The 24,286-nt window shown below is 36.5% G+C and overlaps 1 protein-coding gene across 4 annotated transcripts in view; it reads right to left on the bottom strand.

Annotated features, from left to right (window-relative positions):
* USP8 (ubiquitin specific peptidase 8) overlaps window positions 1-23,517 on the bottom strand; it is a 49,572-nt gene extending 26,055 nt beyond the window's left edge. Inside the window, exons 1-6 of one of the 4 annotated variants that reach the window (XM_040226503.1) lie at window positions 23,369-23,496; window positions 21,131-21,201; window positions 9,545-9,713; window positions 6,495-6,639; window positions 2,006-2,091; window positions 306-468 (exon numbers count right to left, since the gene is read on the bottom strand). In XM_040226503.1, coding sequence (XP_040082437.1) covers window positions 306-468; window positions 2,006-2,091; window positions 6,495-6,639; window positions 9,545-9,648 — 498 coding nt within the window. In that variant the 5' untranslated portion in view covers window positions 9,649-9,713; window positions 21,131-21,201; window positions 23,369-23,496. Of the gene's footprint in view, window positions 1-305; window positions 469-2,005; window positions 2,092-6,494; window positions 6,640-9,544; window positions 9,714-21,130; window positions 21,202-23,368 lie in introns of all 4 variants that reach the window. The other 3 variants (XM_040226504.1, XM_040226501.1, XM_040226502.1) reach the window with 3 other exon arrangements.
* Window positions 23,518-24,286: the final 769 nt, after the last annotated feature.

Here is a 24,286-nt window from a genome sequence, read left to right as displayed (position 1 = left end):
CTTGATATGGGACCCGAACTCAGATATACTGAATCACAGTTCAAATGCCCTTTCCACAACTCTAGTAAAGTCTATAATGACTGCTAAAACCTAATAATATACACAACATATTTCTGTAGAAGCATGAAAAAAAAATCTGGAATCAACTAAAGCTAGAATTAATTAATTCAATTTCTAGTGAAAACACATTAAATATTATCCTTATTGTTTAAAAAGAAAAGACATAGTGGTATTTCAATTCTTCTTAAGCAAATCATCTGACAAAAGAACCGTTCTTTCTAGCTCACAGAATAAACCTGAAATACCTTTTGGGTTTTGTCTTTGGCATCCAGTACATTTTCCAAAGAACTTTTATCTGATGTGCTATCATCCTCTCTTTCTGCTTCCTGCTTTTTCTGTTTCTGCAGCTGCTCTTTCTCCTGTCTGTCCTTTTCTTCAAGTTTTTTCCGAACTTCAGCTTCTTCATATCTAGTTGAAAAAAGAAGTCAAGATGTCTTTTATTGGCATGATGGTGGAAAGTAAAACATATCCATTTCCCCACTTTGAGATATTTTATGGCTGTATTCTTTCAACTGAAATTCAATTCTGCCAGTGTTGTTACAAAACACAAATTTGCCCTCTATAGATTTATTTCAAATTGCTCAAAAAGCTTGAAAAGATACTCTATGCTCTCAAGTTGAAGTGGTTTAATATTCTTTTTGCTCTTTGCCTCTCACTAATTTCAATCCTTTGAAGATTTAAATATGCTGCAGTTTCCTTTTCAAAGGATTTACAGTCCTAAAATCCTAAAACTAACTATAAAACCTTATTATACAATACTTCAAAATACAAAAGTACAGACAATAAATAAGTGAAAGAACCTAAAGTCCCAAAGATAGAGGAATAAAGAACATGATTATTGCTATTAGTAGTATGATTAGGGAAATCTAGGCAATCCAAGAATAAACAATAATGGGTAATCCCAAAATTAGAAGAAACTCTAATTCTACTTGGTTGATTAACTGGCTAAAGGATAAAGGGAATAGTGATTCTAAATGATTTCATCCATCTTAACATATTTCAACCCCAAGATTAGCAATTCTGGAAAGGACCAAGGGAACACATTAGTTGGAAAAGATAATGTCTAAGTAAAGGCTATGATGTATACAAGTATCCCTGCTTTTCCAAAGTTTTCTTTATGCCACTTCACCTTTACAAAAGACTTACATGAGTACCTGTTTTTACTAACTGAAACAAATCTGAAGATGATTTTCACTTATAGAAAAAAGGTGAAAAATGAAAAACAAGTGCTTAGCAGTTGTTTTCAGCGAGCTATTAGAGAAGTAGTGTACACTCTGGGCAGAGCTGGCACTGCCAAGCTCCTTCCCCAGGAGCTACACTAGCATCTCAGCACCAAACTGTTATAGCTTTGCACTGTGTCTGTGAGCATCTGTGCTGTACCTCGATTATTTGTTTTGTACGTCTGATAACAAGATGTCTCCTAAGGTATTGCTTCCTCGCCCTCTGCCATTTCAGCTTAGGTATGGTTTCACAGAACACTTTACTTTCAGATAGCAAGGGAAAACCTGTCTAACTGTAATAGGTTGGTGCTATTAATCTAAGTATTGAAAATCCACTGAGAAAAAACTGAATTAAAAATAGTTCCCTTTTAATTTTGTTATTTAAAGAGCGACTAATGACTAAAAACTGAAACATATGGTGTTATAACATGTCACTGCAACATGAAGCATATGAGAAAATTATGTTTTTCTGAAGAATCCTGTCAGAAACTTAGAAAAAAATGGACTTGAGTTATAATCTAATACACCAATGCGTATCTTAACAATGTATCAGTCTAAACATTTAAAATTTTCAGTAAAGAATATTAAGGTAACACACGAGTTAAGACTTTTTCCTCAGGAACTGGAATTTATATTCATGGTCATATATAAATTAACAAATTCTAAACATTATTTTTATCTTCTAAATATTCATTTTTCTAGAGATTTCATAATAGTGTCCATACCTGAGTTTAAGGCTTTCAGAGAGTCTCTCAGCTTCTTCAATAGCTTTTTTGATGTTTGCAGGTCCAAGTATAGAATGAAAGTAGTCCTAAAATTATATGAAAACCATTTCATACTGTTAGTACTAGCTACTGTACATAGCACTAATGCTAAAAACACAAAATCATGCTGTATATATAAACGAAAGTTTAGATAAAAATATTATGACTGAGTAAAGTCCTTTTTAAAATTTTAAACCTACATTAGTGCATGACTTCTCCAGTTGTTTCAAAAATATTTCTTCAAGTCATTAGTGTGCTTATAAGTAAGTAATTTGTAACACACCTTTAAGGAATGTAAATACTATTCTCATTGCTTATGAATAAGTGCCCAAAAGCAAACTACATATTTTAGAAACAATATTTTCCTACTATAAATATGTTACTTAGTTCTTTTAGTCTCAGAAGCAGTAAAGCAAATTCTATACCAATCTACAGCATAGCGTTTTTCTTATTTTAAACTGAGATGTTTCCTTCTGCTGCTGCTAAGTTGCTTCAGTCGTGTCCGACTCTGTGCGACCCCATAGACGGCAGCCCCCAGCCTCCCCCGGCCCTGGGATTCTCCAGGAAAGAACAGTGGAGTGGGTTGCCATTTCCTTCTCCAATGCATGAAAGTGAAAGGGAAGTCGCTTAGTCATGTCTGACTCTTAGCGACCCCATGGACTGTAGGCCACCAGGCTCCTCCATCCATGGGATTTTCCAGGCAAGAGTACTGGAGTGGGCTGCCACTGCCTTCTCTGATGTTTCCTTCTACCTGTATTTTATACCTACCTACCTCCCAACTGGAGGTAAATCACTTTAGACATAAAACAAGTTTTACACTTGAGGAAACCATAACAAAAAATCAAATGCCAGGAAATAAATCATCAACAATATAATCTACGTTTCTATGTTAAAACACACACACATACACCCAGGTTTAGTACATAAATTATTAACAAGCATAATGATGTTTTAAAAAAAAAATCACTTCCCTAAGGGGACGTTCACTGGATCTTGCAATCAGAGATATTTTTAAATCATGGTTGGTTTAACATGACAGTAGTACAGTGAGACTCAGCTAAGTAATGGACCTAATTTGCCACAGCTTATCACTATGACTTTGCAAACAGAGCCTACTAGCACAATTCATCACAAATGATATTGTACTCAAAGTTATAGAAGAGCTGGTAGGATAAATTTGTTGATAACAACTATCATATGTCTATCTAGCCTAAAAGCAGATTGTATTTTAGTTGATTTTATTCTTCTAGATTAAATAAATAAAAGGGCATTCACTATGTAATTTTAATAAAAGTATAGTTTACTCAACATTATGTCAACTAAAAATTGTAGTAGAAGGGAAGTGGAATTACTTCCATTATCACAGTGTCCTGACTACTGATGTACTACTTTAAGAGAAAATAAAATATAATCATTAACATTTCTCTGATAAAAACAAAATATAAAGTAAAACCAAAAAAAACACTATGAGTTGCTTTGTTAATTTTTTGGTATGCACTCATTTAAAAGCCTGACTTAACACTGTTGAAATGCTGAAAAAATTATGTTTGGGCATGGCGTTAAAAACTCCCAGAAGACATTCCCCTAATATCAATGAGGTTTCTTGTCAATACTTATCTTTCTCTGTGCTCTTAAAGGAACACAGCTCAAGTAAGTATAACAGCTTCCCAATTTTTCAATAGCACTGATAATTAGCAGAATAATAAAAATGTCCAATACTTATACAACTAAAAGCATTTGCTTCTTGGTTTACCTATTCCTGAACACACAAATTCAAGCAATTCTTATCCTTCCCGAACAAAATGGTTTACTAATAATAATATTTAGGATTAATTATCAAGATCACCATGGAGATGTAAAAAAATTTTGTTAAAAAGGAATAAAAATATTCTAACTGCATCTAGACTTTGCTGTACTAATATTTTTGGGATATCTGCCTTCCCTTTTTTTCAGACATTCCTAAAAAATTGTTCATAAACTGATATTTTTCAATGAGTAAATAATAAACATGTTTTCTACTAGTGAACTTGCTACATTAACAAGTTTTCTCTAAATCTTGGTGTAAAACCAGTGAAAAATGTTTAAGTTTCTGAAGCAGGCTGGTCACATTACTTTCTGTCCCTTTGGATTTTAAGGATGAAAACCAGAAAATATGTAGTTACTAAAATTAATACTTCACATACTTAAACTGCACCAGAGAAGCTGAGCTAAACAAAAAACAGTTCTAAGATTGAAGACAGAGCAAATATAAAAAAAACAATCCCTTTACAGAAAACCAAGAACTGAACATCTGCAGTATTTGAAGTAAAAGCTTGGGTTACTTGAGCCTTTGCAGGGAGCTTCTTAATCTGAACAAGTCCTGCCACTTTCAACTATTAATGGATACCCTCTTCAGAAATGCAACAGATACTCTGTGGAAATGGAAAAATTTCTTACTGATTAAAATTTACTCCAACCTCTTCAAGCTTCAAAAAAAAGGTAAATACATAACCACTCCCAATCTTGTCAAAGAAAAAAAAAAGTAACCACTAAGTTAGAAAAATAAAGCAAAAGTTAAGTAAGTACATTAAAAAATTGGCTCTACCACAAAAAAACAGACACCAAAACTACCTAAGTTCTCCAAATCTTCAAATCTTTCAAAAATATTGACTTTAGTACATACTTTTACATTTCTTTTTAAGCAGTATCTTTTTTATATTTCTGACAGAATTCAGATTTATGTTTTAATGAATAAAACATGTTTACAAGAGAAATAAGCAGAATAACTGCCACCATTTATTCAATCACCCATCCAATATTTATAGAATACTTACAGTATGATAGGAATGATAATACAAGACTTATCTCTTACCGCAACCCACCAAGGAGGTTCCCCTTTACAGGAACTGGGGGTGCTCAGGAAAGATGAAGGAACTTGCTCAGGAGCCCAAAGTGAAAGAGTGCAATCCCAACGCAGGTATATTCCACCCCAGTCTGTGATGTTTTTGTGATGCCACCAGGGTCATCCAGCACTTGGTTCTTTTTATTATTTTATAAATAAGCCAAAGCTTTTAGTTGTGGGTAGTCCTTCATAACCCATACATATGTATTTAGCAGAGTAGCTTCTCTTCAATTTTATGTTGAGCAGAAACAACATGACTCAAAGACCCTCTGAGTAAAATGTCCATTACATAACTGTTATTTTCAGAAATCTTCCAGTGGAGTTAGGAAAAACATCAGGGATGACAGGAAGTATTAAATACATGAATTATATACTGGTTCTAAGCAGTATCTTTTTAACAGATATGGTAAAAACCATCAAAGAGGGTGCAAAATAGGGCTCTATCTTTATCTGATGGTATGTTCAAGAATGTTCCAAGGGCAGGACCATTCCACCCACCTCTAGACAGGAAGATGAAGCTCCAAATGCAAGGGGCTACCTTTCCAAAGCTAGATCTAAAACCCTGTAAAGATTACTAGCATAATTTTGCTGGTGAGAAGAAACACCAGCAATCATTTGCCACCATTAAAGAAAATAGTAAAATTATCCCATAACCCACAACCAAAAGAAATTATCAGTCCCATTACTGTAGACAAAAGAAAAAAAGTTATTTTGAAGAGTAAGAGAACTTTTCTTTTTATGCTTCTATAAGTCAATTTAAATGAGACAAGCTAATTCTGTGACTAGTGAATCAAAGTAAAAATCACAATATTAATTCAAGAATGGCTTGTCTACCAGGTAAGAAATCTATAAGCAGGATTTTGCTACTATTCTCTAGTAGCAAGATCATTCCTAGGTAAAGGTAGAACCACGAACACAATATTCTTCCCATTTCTTTAACCCAGTTTCTGTTTTCTTCTTTCGTTTGTTTCTGGTGTGATAAAAATGCAACCATCTTCTCCAGCAACACTTACCCCAGCCAAAAATTCTGTTTACCCACTAACACCTCTCCCACCATCCCTCCTGGTGCTTCAGCAAATTGAAAGAAAGGCACCTGGCTCAAAGGACTGAAAATAATAAATAAATATATAAAAATGGAAGTGGTCAACATTCATTTTGCAAGCTGAGATCTTTAATATGGCTATGATGTCAATTAAATACAAGAGCTATCACATAAAAATAAGTGACTAAACCCTGACTCTTGAAAAAGTACAACTACAGTCATATATTTCTTATTTAATGCATGAGTAACTGAATCCTTCTATTTGACCTGGCAATAATTACAACAGAAAACTTACTATGAGTCTGTATGTTGCTATAAACTTGTTCTAATCCAAAGCAACAGACACACACACACACACACACACACAAATTTGCAAATAATTAAAGTAAATCTTTAGTTAGCTTTTTCTGCTTGCAGAAGAATTTGAATTTGCTGCTAAATTTCAGGGTTAGTTAAAAATTTTAGAGGTCAAGAGCTCCAACGTGTAACAATAACTTAGCAAATAAAAGCTTAGAAATAAAGGGTACCTGCTGTTGCTTGAAATCAGGCCTTTTTTTGATAAGATTATAAACAGTCACATATTTCATATATAGCACATAGGCCCTTTCCTCATCACGGTCTAATCTGCTTTCTTCTGCAGTCTTGAAGATCTTCAGGGCACTCTGTACATAACTTAAAATCAGAGGAAAAAATAATTATAACACTTGACATCTGGGAGGAAAAAGTCATGTATAAAGTCTACAGAGAATCTCAATACATTTCATAATTTAGACTGCACTACTTCAGAACTGATACAAAGTTAGATATAAGTTTGGATACAACATGAAAATTTCCCTTATGCTACAATTAAATACTTAACGTTTCCTAAATTGTTTGTATGTCACCAAACTGTTCAAAATGCACCTAAGACTAGTTTTTAAAAGATTTACTACAAAAATAATCCTGAGGCAAATAGTCCTCCAGCATCCATATAATAGTTATACTCTACAATTAAAGAACAGAGCTGTATACTACTCGTATTGAAGTAGGGGAGATAAAATAGTTACTATTTTAAAGGTAAATACTTTTCAATTCTCCTTACTCTTTTCTAATTAACCATGATGTAAAATTCTCCACACCCAAGAAACTAGAGCCAGGAAAGGGGACATGAGTTTAATCTTTTAGAGTTTTCTACATAATAGCTGAATGATTCACTGGCCCTAAAAGGAAAAGAGATTTAAAGTTTAAAAACATGTCATCTTAAAACTCCACTTCTATAAAATAATTTGAAGATTCTATGGCATTCATTCTAAGGACATTTTCCTGATTTAACAGTCCTCAGAAAGCAAATTAATAAAACAAACACTTCTACAAGAGGAATTCATTCACTTACAAGTAAAGTTTCACCAATCAAGTTATAGTACCAATGCTTATATACAATATGCTTTATCAATAATTTATTTCTACAAAGCAGTACATCCTGTTTTCTATATTTTTCAAACTATGCTCTAAGACTGAGACATGGATTAATGATGAAGTTGGTCAGGTGAAGGAATTAGAAAACCACAGAAAGGAACAGGGGCCAAAGCAGTCTTTAAGACTGAAGGTAATCCTACACAAGGACAATCTCAGTGTGTATGCCCTCTCAAGCACAGCACTGAAGTCACAGACTAGAGGTGAATCAAACCAAAGCTTAGTAAGGAGATTCTCTGAGAGTTTAGGAGTGGCTGCAATGGCCCTTAGGTTTTTCCAAATTTCTTTTCACTATGAGGCATGTAAATCTCATGGGCCCATACATACCAGATCCAGCTGAGATGGCTGCAATGCCTGTGTGAGTCCAATGAACCAGCCACACATCCTAAAAGGATTCTAGCATCCGCTAGACTAGTACTATGACATTATAAGAATATGAGTTGTGGTGGTACATTTAGGAAGTTCTTCCAAGATACCACTTCCTGTGGGGTCAGTGTAATCCTAGAGCTAAAGCAGACATTGCTAAAACAGAGTTATCTATTTTAAGATTAGATGAAGCTCTCTGAGAAAGCTTCAAGGTGGCTTTACCATTCTCACTATTTCCTGTTTGAAAATCATTCCAAGAGAGTTTAACAGAGCTACTCTCTCTATCACCCCATCGACACCAACTTGGCTCAAGAAGTAGGCCAGTCACTCTCTCATTCTTCCTACCCCTTCCCCATCCAAAAATCTTTTTGAAAGCCCGTATTATCTTCAGTAATCTTTAAGAGCATCAATTCATTCTAGAATTTTCTTTCCTGATCTTCTTTAAATTTCTTACTATTCTGTCTTCATCCATGTTTTATTGATATTTTCTTCGCATCTTGTTCATTTCCTCTAGAAAATGACTTATAAAGATGTCCCAATGCAATCACAGGTTTAAGATGCCTCTTCACAGATTCATTTAGAATCATATATATATTATTTTCTAGAGCCTTACAGTTATCTCCAGTCACAGAACACGTGTTTTCATTACCCCCAATTTCTAAAATCTGACTGCCTCAAGTGTAGGGTGTAAGGCTGGCAAACCCACCTTTCTTTCTGAAACTCTCTCAACTCTGTAATAATATAATTGCTGCTCCTGCTGCTAAGTCGCTTCAGTCGTGTCCGACTCTCCCCCGTCCCTGGGATTCTCCAGGCAAGAACACTGGAGTGGGTTGCCATTTCCTTCTCCAAATAATATAGTTACATATGTCCAAATCGCCTCCTTTGTTGGTCAAAATAAATTCAGAAGAAAAGTTCCCCTACTGCCTCCTGTTCTTTACCGGAGATAAAACTATCAACAAGTTAACAATTTTAGTGATATCCCATTTTAAGCTAAATAACTTCCAGTAAATATCAAAATACCCAGACTTCTCCCTCTCTACTATATTTTATCTCAGAGCAAATTCAGGAAGGTATCATCTCTAGCCTCTACTACAACATACAGTCGACTTCAACATAAACAGACCACATGTCCTCAAAAACAGAAACACAAAAAATAAATCATTATGTTAAAAGTTCATGTCAAATTGGCACAAATACTGTGCTGAATACGGCATAAAAAATACATATTTCTTTTTTTTAATCAAAGAAAGACTATGCTAGAACCATATTTTATATGTGAGATACACAAGAATAAAAATGATCTTCAATTAAGTACGTTTATACTATTGCAAAGACATTAACTGTGGCTGAATGAGGTTTGTAGAATCCTTGCAGACTTTACCTCTTAAACTTACGATGTGATATATTTGTCCAGAGAACAGATAATATGCATATTAGCAGAATATGTATGTATATTGCCAAGATAAAATTAAGAACTTCTCTAACTCATTTAATAAAATGGAAATAAATTAAAAGTTAATAGCTATCCCCCACATTTTGTAAAGTTATTTTATATCACTTTGCTTTTACAGAAGACCTAACTCAATATCTCTTTTTCAGGAATGGAAAGAAATTCGAAGGGGATTTTTGCTTTCATGAAAAAAAGATAATTGTTTCCTTTCTTTAAACCATTTTAGCTTACCAAACACTTCATAGAACACTCTAATTTTCAGTAACAGATGATAACTGAATATGACTCAAACTAGCAAAGTATACATACTTCTTAGTACTTATTTTCTCTGGTTTAACTTCTGTCTTCTTATTGAGGTCTTTTAGTGAAGAACTGAGGTAGAGTTCTTTAGGAACTGAAGCCACGGCAGGCATGATGAATAATCTTTACTCTTCCACTTCTGCAATGAATGGTGTACTTCATTAAAAGGAGTTCTTTTCTGAAACAAAAAGAACACACATAATCCTAAATCCACCGACAGATGAATGGATGAAGAAGATATGGTACATATATACAATGGAATACTACTCAGCCATTAAAAGAATGAAACAATGCCATTTGTAGCAACATGAATGCAACTAGAGACTATTATACTAAGTGAAATAAGTTAGAAAGAGAAAGACAAATATCATATGATATCACTTACATGCAGAATCTAAAATATGACACAACAGAACCTATCTAAAAAACAGAAACAGATTCATAGACATAAAGAATAGACTTGCAATTGTGGCGGGGAAGGCACAGTAGAGAGGAGGGTCGGGGAGAGGGATGGACTGGGAGTTTGGGGTTGGTGGGTTGCAAACTATTACATTTTGATAGGTAAACAACAGGTCCTAATGCAAAGCACGGGGAACTAAATTCAATATTCTGTGATAAACCATAACAGAAAAAATATATAAAAAGATGTATAATATATATATGTATAACTGAGTCACTTTGCTGTATAGCGGAGATTGGCACAACTGTAAATCAATTTATACTTCAATTAAAAAAGAGATAAATTTTTCCCTATCACTTATTTCCACAATCTTACTCTTCATTCTATCAGTTTACTAGTATTAGATGAATGGACATCAGTGAACACTGACTCCTACGATGCTGAGTAAGGTACAACTTAAGGGGGGAAAAGGCTTCTGCTCACCTATGAGAAACTCCAAAAGTACCCAAATTTGCTTTGATTCTAGTCACATTTTATATTAAATATTAATGCTTTCTCATTTCCTGATACTCATCCCTACCAACCTTGTGCCACTAATCCACTCTTATTCACCAAACCTAGCTATTTTTCTCTAAAAGTCAGTTATAATTTTTAATTTTTTTTCCGCTATACCATCTCTATGCATCTACAAACACAGATTTAATCAAGCACTTGAATTAACAGTCTCAGATCTATGCATTTAAAAACAAAGATCTCATACGTAAACATTTTCTACTCTGCAACCCCCCACCTCCATGAGTTCTATGTCTAAACCTATCAGTGATAGGGGAGAAAAAGCTCTGAACCACACCATAACTCCCAAATGGATTAATCAACATTAAATACATCCTTCTCATTAGGTATCTAAGTCATCAACAATGCATCTCCAGGGGAACACATGTAAACCCATGGCTGATTCATATCAATGTATGGCAAAAACCACTACAATATTGTAAAGTAATTAGCCTCCAACTAAAATAAATAAATTTTTAAAAAAGAAGAAAAAAATAGAGTGACACCACCAGAAAGCAAAATAAATAAATAAATACACCCAAAAAAAAAGCCATGCATCAGCAAAACAGCAAAGAGCATCCAATAAAGAAAGAATACGATAGGGATCCCTTGGATTTCCAGATAACAACACTGAGTGTCTTACCTTATAAGAAACATAATGCTACATGTTAAATTCACCAACCATATGTATGACATGGCCCCGACCTCCCAAGATAAACAGTGTAACTGGAGGACATTCCCCAACCCACTGTGCTCAACACCTCCTCAGCCTCTGCTTACACCCCTAAGGCTGAGTGAAAAAGCATGAATACATACAACATGACACCTTTCGTATGAAGTTTTAAAACAAACTAAAACTAGCAATATATTGCTTCAGGATAAAAATCAGATAAACCTATAAATAAAGATAGGGACAGTAAACATAAAATTCTATTTCTGGAAATGTGGAGGCTATAATGCACACACGGAGCTCCAGGGATATCAGTAAAGTAAGGTCTTATTTCTCAAGTTGGGTGGTATATTCACAGATGCTCACAGATGATCATTTTATGTATGTATTTATTTAAGTATAATTGATTTACAATATTATATACTACAGGTGTACAATACAGTGATTCACAATTTTTAAAGGTTATATTCCATTTAGTTACTACAAAATATTGGCTATATACATCCTGTAGCTTATTTTACCTATAATAGTTGGTGTGCTGTGCTAAGTCACTTCAGTCACATCCAACTGTTTGTGACCTCATAATAGTTGGTACAGATGATCATTTTATTATCAGGCTTTTATAGCATATAAAATAACATATAATGTACTTAATATTTAAAAATTTTAAAGCAATTATATTAATATTCTATTAACAATGCAAATATGAATAAAATATCCAGCTGTATAAAAATATGAAAAGAATACCTAGACAGATGTAAGTTAGGAAGTTATGGGTGAAACAAGTAAATGTAAAGTTTATGTTTCTAAGTACTCATTAAAAAAACAAAACAGATTGGGAATAGAGTCTGGTATATATAACATCATTGAACACAGCTTCCATACAGTGTTATGAGTAGAAGCAAGAGCACAGCATTAAGGAACAAAGAAATGGAAGTAGACTGTAGATAACTTTTTTAAAATGGCAATGAGAAGGAAAATGATGGGATAGAGCAGTGCTTCAGAAACATAATTTCTTCTGAAACACAAGCAACAGTTGAGGAATAATACTTCTGACTAAGGAAAAGCACACTAAGGCCAAGAAACTAAGTTTCCTGGAAGGTGCTTAAGGAAACGTGAGGCCTTAGTGATGCTACAACAGAAGGTGATCGAGAGCAAGGAATGCTGGGGCTTGGACTATTCAGGAAGGCGAGAGGACAGAAGAGGGTTCCCCGGTAGCTCAGCTGGTAAAGAACAGCCTGCAATGTAGGAGACCCCGGTTCAATTCCTGGGTCAGGAAGATCCCCTGGAGAAGGGATAGGCTACCCACTCCAGTATTCTTGGGCTTCCCTAGTGGCTCAGATGGTACAGAATCTGCCTGCAATACAGGAGTCCTGGATTTGATCCCTGGGTTGGGAAGATCCCCTGGAGGAGGGCATGGCAACCCACTCTAGTATTTTTGCCTGGAGAATCCCCATGGACAGAGAAGCCTGGTGGGCTACAGTCCATAGAAGGTTGCAAAGAGCTGGACATGACTGAGCAACTAAGCACAGCAGAGGACAGAAAGTTAAGGATAATAAAACTTATCCTGACTTTTCTGCCCACACCTAGCTCAGCTAGGATTTTAAGCTTACTCAATCATAAGAAACATTTGCTCCCCCTGATATAGGCTAACTCTTGAAATATAATTTCCAAAAAGCCCAATGATTTTGCACTGGTAACACTAAGTGTACTAAGATAAGGATTAACACCAGAGATAGACAGAGTAACTTGGCACCAGTCTGATAGTATCTGTTTTTCCAACTCTATCCTTTTTCTGGGTCATTAAGTATTAGTGGTCTAACCACAGAACACACATTCAAAAAGTCAGGTAGAGTCTATTTTGTCAATTCCTGACAATCAAGTTTCTTGGTTGGGAAAAAGAGCTATTTATTTGAACCTTCTAAGTTGAAGGTCAAGAATATGTCTCAGTCAAATCTGTTTCTCATGATTACCTTAAAAGCAGGGATCTTTGAAAGACAAACAATATTAAAATGTATATGCTACCTAGGCAACTTAAAATAATAAACCATTAGCTATTTCAAAGTTAAATTCAATTCGAACATTTACAGATATTCTACCAAAGAAGACATTGTGCTCTCAGGAACTGAAAAATTATATGCAATCCATTTCCTCACAAAGTTTAAAAACTAATGTGAAAGAGAAAATAGTAAACAGTGTTACAACATGTAATCATAAGCATCAAAGTATAAAGTATAAATAATGTACAATAAGAAAAATGAAGAAGATCAAGTATAACTAGAGGGATCTTAGGAGGCATCCAGCAAGGGACTGCATTTATGTGAGTCTTGGTGAGAGAAGGCTTTTTGATAGATGAGAAAGAGTATGAGGAAAAAGCCAAAAAAGTAACGAACATCTTTGGGAACTAGCCAGGATAGAGAATGAACAAGGATTTGCTAGTCAGATTATATTCTTTGCAGCCAAAGATGGAGAAGCATTATACAGTCAGCAAAAACAAGACCGGGAGCTGACTGAACTCCTTATTGCCAAATTCAGGCTTAAATTGAAGAAAGTGGAGAAAACCACTAGACCATTCAGATAAGACCTAAATCAAATCCCTTACGTTTATACAGTGGAAGTGAGAAATAGATTTAAGGGACTAGATCTGATAGACAGAGTGCCTGATAAACTATGGATGGAGGTTCATGACATTGTACAGGAGACAGGAATTAAGACCATCCCCAGGAAAAAGAAATGCAAAAAGCAAAATGGCTGTCTGAGGAGGCCTTACAAATAGCTGTGAAAAGAAGGGAAGCAAAAAGCAAAAGAGAAAAGGAAAGATATACCCATCTGAATGCAGAGTTTCGAAGAACAGCAAGAAGAGATAAGAAAGCCTTCCTCAGCGATCAATGCCAAGAAATAGAGGAAAGCAATAGATTGGAAAAGACTAGAGATCTCTTCTTCAAGAAAATCAGAGATACCAAGGGAACATTTCATGTAAAGATGGGCTCAATAAAGGACAGAAATGGTATGGACCTAACAGAAGCAGAAGATATTAGGAAGAGGTAGCAAGAATACACAGAAGAACTGTACAAAAAAGATCTTCACGACCCAGATAATCATGATGGTGTGATCACTCATCTAGAGCCAGACATCCTGGAATGTGAAGTCAAGTGGGCCTTAGGAAGCATCACTACAAAGCTAGTGGAGGTGATGGAATTCCAGTTGAGCTATTTCAAATCCTGAAAGATGATGCTGTGAAAGTGCTGTACTCAATATGCCAGTAAATTTGGAAAACTCAGCAGTGGCCACAGGACTGGAAAAGGTCAGTTTTCATTCCAATCCCAAAGAAAGGCAATGCCAAAGAATGCTCAAACTACCACACAATTGCACTCACACGCTAGTAAAGTAATGCTTAAAATTCTCCAAGCCAGGCTTCAGCAATATGTGAACTTCCAGATGTTCAAGCTGGTTTTAGAAAAGGCAGAGGAATCAAAGATCAAATTGCCAACATCTGCTGGATTGTCAAAAGCAAGAGAGTTCCAGAAAAACATCTATTTCTGCTTTATTGACTATGCCAAAGCCTTTGTGTGGATCACAATAAACTGTGGAAAATTCTGAAAGAGATAGGAATACCAGACCACCTGACCTGCCTCTTGAGAAACCTATATGCAGGTCAGGAAGCAACAGTTAGAACTGGACATGGAACAACATACTGGTTCCAAATAGGGAAAGGACTACGTCAAGGCTGTATATTGTCACCCTGCTTATTTAACTTATATGCAGAGTACATCATGAGAAATGCTGGACTGGAAGAAGCACAAGCTGGAAACAAAATTGCTGGGAGAAATATCAATAACCTCAGATATGCAGATGACACCACCCTAATGGCAGAAAGTGAAGAACTAAAAGAGCGTCTAAATGAAAGTGAAAGAGGAGAGTGAAAAAGTTGGCTTAAAGCTCAACATTCAGAAAACGAAGATCATGGCATCCAGTCCCATCACTCCATGGGAAATAGATGGGGAAACAGTGGAAACAGTGTTAAGACTTTATTTTTCTGGGCTCCCAAATCACTGCAGATGGTGACTGCAGCCATGAAATTAAAAGACGCTTACTCCTTGGAAGCAAAGTTATGACCAACCTAGATAGCATATTCAAAAGCAGAGACATTACTTTGCCAACAAAGGTCCATCTAGTCAAGGCTATAGTGTTTCCAGTAGTCATGCATGGATGTGAGAGTTGGGACTATAAAGAGAGCTGAGCGCTGAAGAATTGATGCTTTTGAACTATGGTGTTGGAGAAGACTCTTGAGAGTCCCTTGGACTGTAAGGAGATCCAACCAGTCCATCCTAAAGGAGATCAGTCCTGGGTGTTCATTGGAAAGACTGATGTTGAAGCTGAAACTCCAATACTTTGGCCATCTGATGCGAAGAGCTGACTCATTTAAAAGACCCTGATGCTGGGAAAGATTGAGGGCAGGAGGAGAAGGGGAAGACGGAGGATGAGATGGTTGGATGGCATCACCGACTCGATGGACATGGGTTTGGGTGGACTCCGGGAGTTGGTGATGGACAGGGAGGCCTGGCGTGCTGCGGTTCGTGGGGTCGCAAAGAGTTGGACATGATTGAGCAACTGAACTGAACTGAAGGCCTGAAAAAGTCTAGAAACATATAAATGGAAGGCTGTGAATGTCACGTTAAAGCATTTACTTTTTTCTAAAGGTAACAGGAGCCATAAGCAAGGATCTAAGAACAGTTATATGGGTTAGGTTTTAAAAGACTAGAGATAAGGAAGACATTAGTTACACATTATAATGATCCTAAGGAAAGATGATGAAGGTCAGAACGAGGGCAGCAGAGATGGAACGGAGGAGGCAGATAAACATTAGAGACACCACAAAGGTGTCTCTTTGACTGAAACATATTCTTGACAGAACTTGACAACTGATTAGACACTCGGGGGCAAAGTACAGGGATAAGATTGTGACGACATCAAGTTTTTAATAAGGGTTTCTAGGAGAAAGATTTTGCTTTTTTAAAGTTATCTTTTATGTCCTTATTTGATTTTTGAGAACAGCTGAAATAAAGAACAATTTTCTCTGATGATGTCATCAGAGGATCACAGTTGTTTCCATTTTCATTCATTAAGTTTTAAGTTATACTGTCAAATAGATGCCTAGTGTTAAAAATACATCCAGCATTGCCTCAATTTCTATTTCAGCCTCTACAATCACATATATTTCTGGAGAAGTCAAAGCACAAGGTAAAGGGTATTTTTCCCTAATTGAATGAGAAAGCAAAGAAGAATACGAATCCAACTTAAATGCATAGAAACTTTAATGAATTATATTTTCGATAAGTCATTCTGCTGCATTTTGTCATTAAAGAAATTTCAAAAGAGAATGACATAAAAGAACGTAAGGCCAGAAGAGCTGAATGGATTTACAATTTCTTACTTTGGCTGCAATAGTAACAACAAACCCACTGATACTTACAATGAGAATGTTCAATAACTACAGAACTCAAATTAATTTAAAAAGCTGCTTGTTTAGCTCTAGAACTAAATACAACATATAACCCAAGAAAACTATGTACACTTCAAAAAAGATTTTAAGTACAAAAAAATGCAATAAATATATGTAAGAAAAAAGGTCTTCTAAAACACAAAGTAAATGCTTCAGATGTGTAAACCCGACAAACATTAAGGACTCCAGCTTAATCAACAGCAAAGCTCCAAAAATGAAAACCAGGCAGTACTGAAGTGAGCTGATAACAGGGAGAAAAGGAAAGCATATACACCCCTCCTCTTTCCTTTTGACATCTTTCTGATCCTTCCAAAGAGAATTAGCGACTAGATGACTTGAACCACAGAGTAAAGACTAAAAAGTAAAAAAAGTAACAACTGAGGTTTCTGGTCATTCAGACTGGTCAAGATACTTGAACTAGGGCTTCACACCAGTTACTGCCAAGGTTGCTGGAAAGACTGAAAGGAAAGTGAAGTTTGTCTTTGTTGGTCATCCATCATCTCATCTCCCCCCATCTCTGGCCTTCAGACAGCAATTCACGAGACATCACCTGACTGCCTTAAATTTCATATAATCCATTCAACACCCTTCCAGTTAAAATGCCCAGACAAGTGAGTATTGATGAAATAATCTGTTTCAAAGCAATACTTGAGGGCTGAACTCTTTCAAGGATTAAATCACTGCTAAAAAACAAAACTTATAATATTGTCTGAGTATTCACTGTGTGTCCAGTGACAAGCACAGTGTTTTAGGTCACAATCATCATTAAAAAACAAACTAACTAAATCCTAAAGAGAAACTATCAGACCATGTCACACATAGTGAGGTTAAGAATTGTTTCATGAAATTTTAGTTTAGGCTATGCGTACCTGTGTATGCACCTACACAGCGCTGGGTAGAAACATGAAATATATTTCTTACTATAGGGTTACAACTGAAAAAGTGAAGAAGTCCTGCAGAGCAATGCTATACTCCAAGTGTGGTCTACAGACCAGTGCTGGTTGAGGAACTGCTGGTTACCAGTCTGTGATAAAATAAGCTTGTAACAGGAAGGCCTGGCATGCTGCAATTCATGGGGTCACAAAGAGTCGGACACGACTGAGCGACTGAACTGAACTGAACTGAAACCAATTAAGCACACTGAATTTTTCATAGTAGCAAGACTTTCTTTAGGAGGAAAGCAGTGTACTCATTTATATTCTAGTACAAGTTGCAAGCCTATAATAGAGACTGGCTACTTTGAGTAACTGCTCTAGGGGGATAGAGAATACCACAGGGCTTCTGGTCACAAATAACTTAGTCTAGTTACCAAGACCAAACTAATACTCGTTAAATAATAAGCCAACAACTAATTCCTACAGTATACATTTATATATATATGTATGCACATATATATATATATATATATGCACAAATATATTAACTCCATTCATTGGGAAGTAAAAAGGAGGGGAAAATTCAGTGTAACTTGGGGCAAGGGGGGAGCTTCTTCCAGCTCAGACTATATCTTTTATGCTGATCCTTCGTCCTTCAAAAACCAATTTAAGCGAAGTCCCTGGAGGTCCAGTGGTTAAGATTCTACACTTCCAGTGCAGGGGGCACAAGTTCGATCCCTACTTAAGGAACTAAGATTCCACGTGCCACGAGGTGCGGCCAGAACAATAATAGCAACAACTTAAGTTTCACCTCTTCCATTCTTAACGGTCCCAGATCTGCAGTTTATTTCTTGGTCTAAATCCTATACTATTTGTTACCTATATCATTCTTTCAGTACAGAATTTGGACCAGATGACGAGTGTGACTACACTTGAAGTTACTCACAGCCTCATAAGCAGGCAGCATCATGATGCTGTGATAAAAGACAGCTACCTGTCCTAAGGACAGGAGTTAGCTATGAAGAGTCAGAAAGGAGCGCATGCAAAAGAGGAAATCAACACAAAGACACGAAAAGAGGAATCAGTATAGGAAAGTAGTGAGAAAAATAAAGAATATAATATGGATTATCAGGAAATAATCAATTAGATCAAGGAATTACACTTACTCATCTTTACAAGTCATTACTCTAACATGCTAGATCTCTAATAACTACTTCAGTAGTCCTTAGAGTCAACCTTTAATAACTGTTGGCTAGCAATAATAAATTCTATTAGGTAAAGTGAAAGAGTTATATAATGGAGAACTTTTGAAGCCACTCAAAATTTTCTATATTTAATTCAGCACACAGTAAGAAGCCAGACCTTCCTTGAAAGGAAAATAGTACTTCTGGGCAGGTCAAAGTGGGGATATGTAAGACAGACTTGAAGGAAACAGAAACAAGGGAATGTGATACTTTAGAAAAGAATAACTAGCAGGCCACGGAAAAAAGAGCATAAAAAGGTAGAAACATGCTTTGACTGAAACAATATTTTCTCTCTTAAGTGCATACACACACACACTTTCAAACCCTGAGAAATGGGAATAATGGTAGTGCTATTAACAACAAAAAAAGGAATATTGTAGTTTAAAAAAACTGACCAGTTTACAGCAGCATTTCTCAACTTGGGCACTACTCACATGTTGGGCTGAATAATTCTTTGCTGTGGGGCTGCCCTACACATTGTAGTAGGTTCAGCAGCATCCCTGGCCTGTACCCACTAGATGCCAGTAGTATCCACATCTCTCCAGTTGGGACAACCAAAAATGTTTCCTGCCCAACAAATGTCCGGGATGGGGGTGGGGGGAAGGGGATGCAAAATTAACTCCATATAAGAACCACTGATTTACAAAAAAAAAATTGAACATGTTAAGTGTATGAAAAAGAAATAATATCTAAAAAAAGATGCCCTGATAGAGATGTAAATACGTAATTAGATACCAAGTTTACAGAAAGACCAAACAGATACTAGTAACTAATATCAGAAGAATGAATCACTAAGGAAATGATATCTTGTTTCTCTACAGCTGACAAGATACCTTAAGGGCTCTAACCTGGAGAATTCCAAAGTTACAAAGTTCTTACACTGCTAAAAAGAAAAACAGAGTAAAATAACTAGCCTTAGTTCTGAAGAGTGACTAAAAACTAGCTTCAATTTAGTAAACATTTAGAATACAAAGTGCAGGACTGAGGGCTAGAGAGAATACAAAGAATATATCTCCTCATGTAGTTTCTACCTCTTAAGATGAAAGATAAGTACACAATGGTAATACAAAGCAACGTACCCTAATATAGGCACTAACATACCATGTGAAAAATTTTTTGGTTTTATTAAGAAGGAACATTCCTAGAATATAGACAAGGGTAACTGTTTTACACAATAAATAGGTGTCTTTCTATATATGTAACCTTGCTCCATTTCTTATCTCTTCTCCCTCTTTATCTCTTCAGCTTTTCTTAGCAGATGCCAAATGGATGAGCTGGGAACCCAACTGTACTTAATAAGTACCAGAAAAAAAGCTATGGTTTGCAACCCTAGCTGTATATTAGAATCACCCACAGAACTCGAAAAAAATACTGATGCCCAGAATCCATTCCTAAATAGTTCAATTAGAATCTGAGTGAGATTTGAACATAAGAATTTTTATAAAGCTCCTCAGGTTAATTCTAACATACACTCAAGACAGAGAACCATGAGCGCAAAGAATGGATATAACTATGTTACTAGAAGCAATAAAAGTCTGAAGATGACAAGTAGTTTTCAGCTGAAATCAACATCTTAAGTTATATCATTCCCAACCTGCCAAAAATTACGAGAAATCATTTTTATTTTTAATATTTTATAATTAAAAAACTAAAGTAAAACCTCCAGGATTCCTATACCCACAGCTTTTCAATCTGTTTTGAAATTGATATTATAATGTATAATAATTTCATTTCATGACATTAGAGAGACATCAGGACAAATATCATATGGTATCACTAACATGTGGAATCTAAAATAATGATATAGATGAACTTATTTACAAAACAGAAATAGACTCATAGACATAGAAAACAAGCTTATGGTCACCAAACGTGAAAGGGAGTAGGGAGGAATAAATGTGGAATTAACAGACACACACTACTATATGTAAAATGAATAAACATTGAGGACCTACTGTATAGCACAGGGAACTATACTCTATATCTTATAATATCCTATAATGCCAAAGAATCTGAAAAAGAATATATATATATATGACTGAATCACTGTACACCTAAAACACTGTAAATCAACTATACTTCAATTTTAAAAAAGACATGCAGGTTCACATCATTATTGGTACACTTCAGGTAATTTAGTATTATGAAAGACTAAACTGTAATGTGTTAGAAGAGACAAAGTTTAGCTCTCTCAACACTAACTTTATTCACTACATATGAATACTGTGCTACTTGAATTAGTATGGTTATAAATATGTAATTCCAAAATAAGTTTAATATAACATTTCATCATTTACTAATAAATTCTGTATTATGAAAGAACTACAAGTCTTAGTTTCATTTCCACTTACTATCATACGACTCTGGGCAAAGTCCTTAAATCCTCCAATGCCACCTGTACCATTGCTCAGTTTATTTTCATCTGCAAAATGGAAATAATCCATCTGCTTCTATAAAGTTTTCAAAGGTAGCAAATGAAAATTTTTCCAAAAGTGCTCCAAAAATTATAATGTGCCATGAGACAGCTAAAAAAATCAGAAGTGTAACTTACTCTGCATCTACTATTATATCTAAATATTAGTCTAACACAACCTTGTCAACAAAATTATGGTACGCTAAAGATGGCCACAAGTTATTATCAGCACTGGCTCCTTCAAAAGTCTATTATCTGGTGGAGGGAGGACTCTTAACTGCTCTAATGAATAGAGAATGTTGGAAGTAATGCTGTGCCAATTGCTGGATCTAGGCTTGAAAAGATTTTAAGAGAAGGCTTCCACTTCCTTCAAACACTTGCTCTTGGAACTCAGCCTCCATGCTGAGCTATGTCTAAGACACATGAAGAGGCTATATTGCAGGCACTCCAGTCGACATCTCAGCTGAACTCTCAGCCAGCCTCAACTGCCATTGATGGGAATGAGCCGTCCTGGATGTTCTGCCCAGCTGAGTTTTCAGATGACTCCAATCCTAGCTGGATATCGGACTACAAATACACGAAACCTTCATTCCAAAGCAACCAGCTGAATCCAGCTGGCCCAAGAAACATGAGATAATAAACTGCAGGTTTAACCTACTTTGTTTTAGAGTGAAGTGTTATATAGCAATAGGCAACTGGGACAATAACCAAGATTAAAACAAAAAGACTCAATAATGTTTAACTTATTAGCACCTCATATTTAATGAACACTTTTTCCCTTTCATCTCTCCAAAAACAAGTATATTTTCATGTTCATAATAAAATATAATGCCAGACATTTTATGGAAAAAAATCTGATGTACTGACTCTTCTACTTTACAAAAGCCATCCTGGTTCTTTCCTATTGTGTTCATACTAATAAAGAAAAGACCATAACAACTGACAAAGTTCAAGTAAATATATTAAAAAATTAAATTACAGAAAGACATCCTTAAAATATTTTTGTTTTTCTCACTGTTTTCTCAAAAACTACAATGCATACCTATGCGCAATTAGTATGTATTTATGTCATTAGTGACAGGTTGTTGTGTTCTTACTATCTAATTTAAAAGATGCACCTAATGTGTCACAAGAAATGGAATACTTATTTCAACATGTTAGAAACATAACACAACCTACCGGAAACCTTTCAGACAGATTAGACCAGTATTCTGGAATCATGAGAAATGATCTAAATCCATCATGAAAGACATTCAACAATGAATCTTAAACAGAAATCTGCTGAAATGCAAAATCTGCTTACATAGCAAAGCCACAGAAAAAGCCTACAAGAGGAACACTTCCCTAACAAAGACCGCTGGGCATTTTTCATGGCTGCAGTAGAAAGTATACAAAAATTAGGATGTTTGCAGATTTACAGAGAGTAAAATCTTTATTTCGGCATCCGCTATAGTTGAAACACTCAGGGCTCTTACCAAGTATTAAATTCCTTAGATTCTGCAACACCTGTCTTCAGGTAAATATTTTGTTAGTGATTAAGGGACTTGTTTCAAGGTCACAAAATGAACTGGAGGCAAGAAATAAACCAAGAAGTGTGGCCTGCAGCCTTAGGTAAAAATTCAGGGTTCTAATAATTTCCAAGGTGGAGTGGAGGTGAAATTAACTTATCCCACAACTCCAGGAGAGAGGGCACATTTTAGGAAAGAAAAGCTTTTATTTGCGGAAGTCACAGTTTTAACTCTGATGCGCTCATAGCTTCTTTAAAGGCATATTTGAACTTCACTAAAAGCAAGTTTGACTGGATCAGAAGACGGACTGAAAAACACTCTGAGAGGTTGTATTAAGGCCTGGGGATGCAGCTCGACAGCAAGTAAATCCGAGAACGGAGGCAAGAGGAAGGAGGTCAAAGTCGGTCTGACTGTCCAAGAAGATGGAAGAATGGTCAAGGCCACCTTCTGAGACCGGAAAACCTGAGCCCACGCGGAACTGGCTGGGCAACCCTAGGTGGACAGCAGGAAAGACTTGAGGTTGGGCCCTTCCTCCAAAAGCCGACTGTCCCACCCCTCTCCGAGGACAGAGCTTGTCTCCCGGGTGATCAGCAGCTGGTGTAAGGTAAGGGGCTTCGCTGCGGTCGGATTCCCAAGGATCAAAGGCCAGGACCTAGCCCCGCACTCACCTTGGAGCCCGGCGCACTTCACTAACGCCGGCCTCCTCGCCAAAGGCCCATCTCCCACCAACTCGAGGAAGAATCGCTATCCGGACGGAAGCCAGCCCAGCTCATCCCGGATTCCCAATTTGCACTGCGTTGCGACGCGTCGCGTATCTGACGTCACGCTGCCCGCGCGCGCCCTTGACTCTTTGCTCCTCCCCAGTTCCATTTCTGCTTGTGGGAGCTTCGCCTGAGGGCCGAGGAGGGCCAAGGAGGACGGTTTGGCTGGACGGTCTAGGTAGTGCCCAGGCTACGCTTAGTTGGGGCGAGCTTGTCCGCCCGTCCCCTGCGCCCTGCATTTCTCAGACTTAGTTCTATCACCTGGTGTTAACTCTCATCCTGGGCCTTGCAGCGCTGGAGGCAGTGCTGCCTTGAACGCTATGCTTCTTTCTCTTCAAATTGGAGGTTTAAGGCTGACTAGAAAGGGGATGTGAATCTCAAATTTGACCAAAAGTTTAACATTCTCCGAAGCCACGCCTCTGGTAAGAGAAGAATGGATACGGTTCTAAAGCATATTATATGTGCGCACAGTTAAAAGCCTAGTCTTACAAAAACAAAAAGAGCGGCCCGAACTTAGTCCTGAGGTGATTCTTTATAGGTAGTTGAATGCTCCGATTATATGTAAAATAAAGTAGCTTGGATGGAGTGATAGGCCATGGCCACTTAAGTCCTCAGGGACAATCCAAGTGTCTCCTGGATGGAAAAGCTGGAAAGTGAGTTCTGTCTACTAAGTGCGTTAAGTAAAAAGATGTGCCAAATAGGTGTTCAATAAATTCGTAATGAATAAATGAAAGCAACTAGTCCAATAGTGCTTCACACATAGTAGTCTTCCCATTGGATTTCCCAGGTGGCTCAGTGGAAAATAATCTGCTTGCCAGTGCAGGA

This window comes from Oryx dammah, unplaced genomic scaffold (genome assembly GCF_014754425.2).
Source record: "Oryx dammah isolate SB20612 unplaced genomic scaffold, SCBI_Odam_1.1 HiC_scaffold_26, whole genome shotgun sequence".
Taxonomy (NCBI): domain Eukaryota; kingdom Metazoa; phylum Chordata; class Mammalia; order Artiodactyla; family Bovidae; genus Oryx; species Oryx dammah.
The sequence above is the reverse complement of the archived record's forward strand: the minus strand, read 5'-3'. Positions and strand labels throughout refer to the sequence as shown.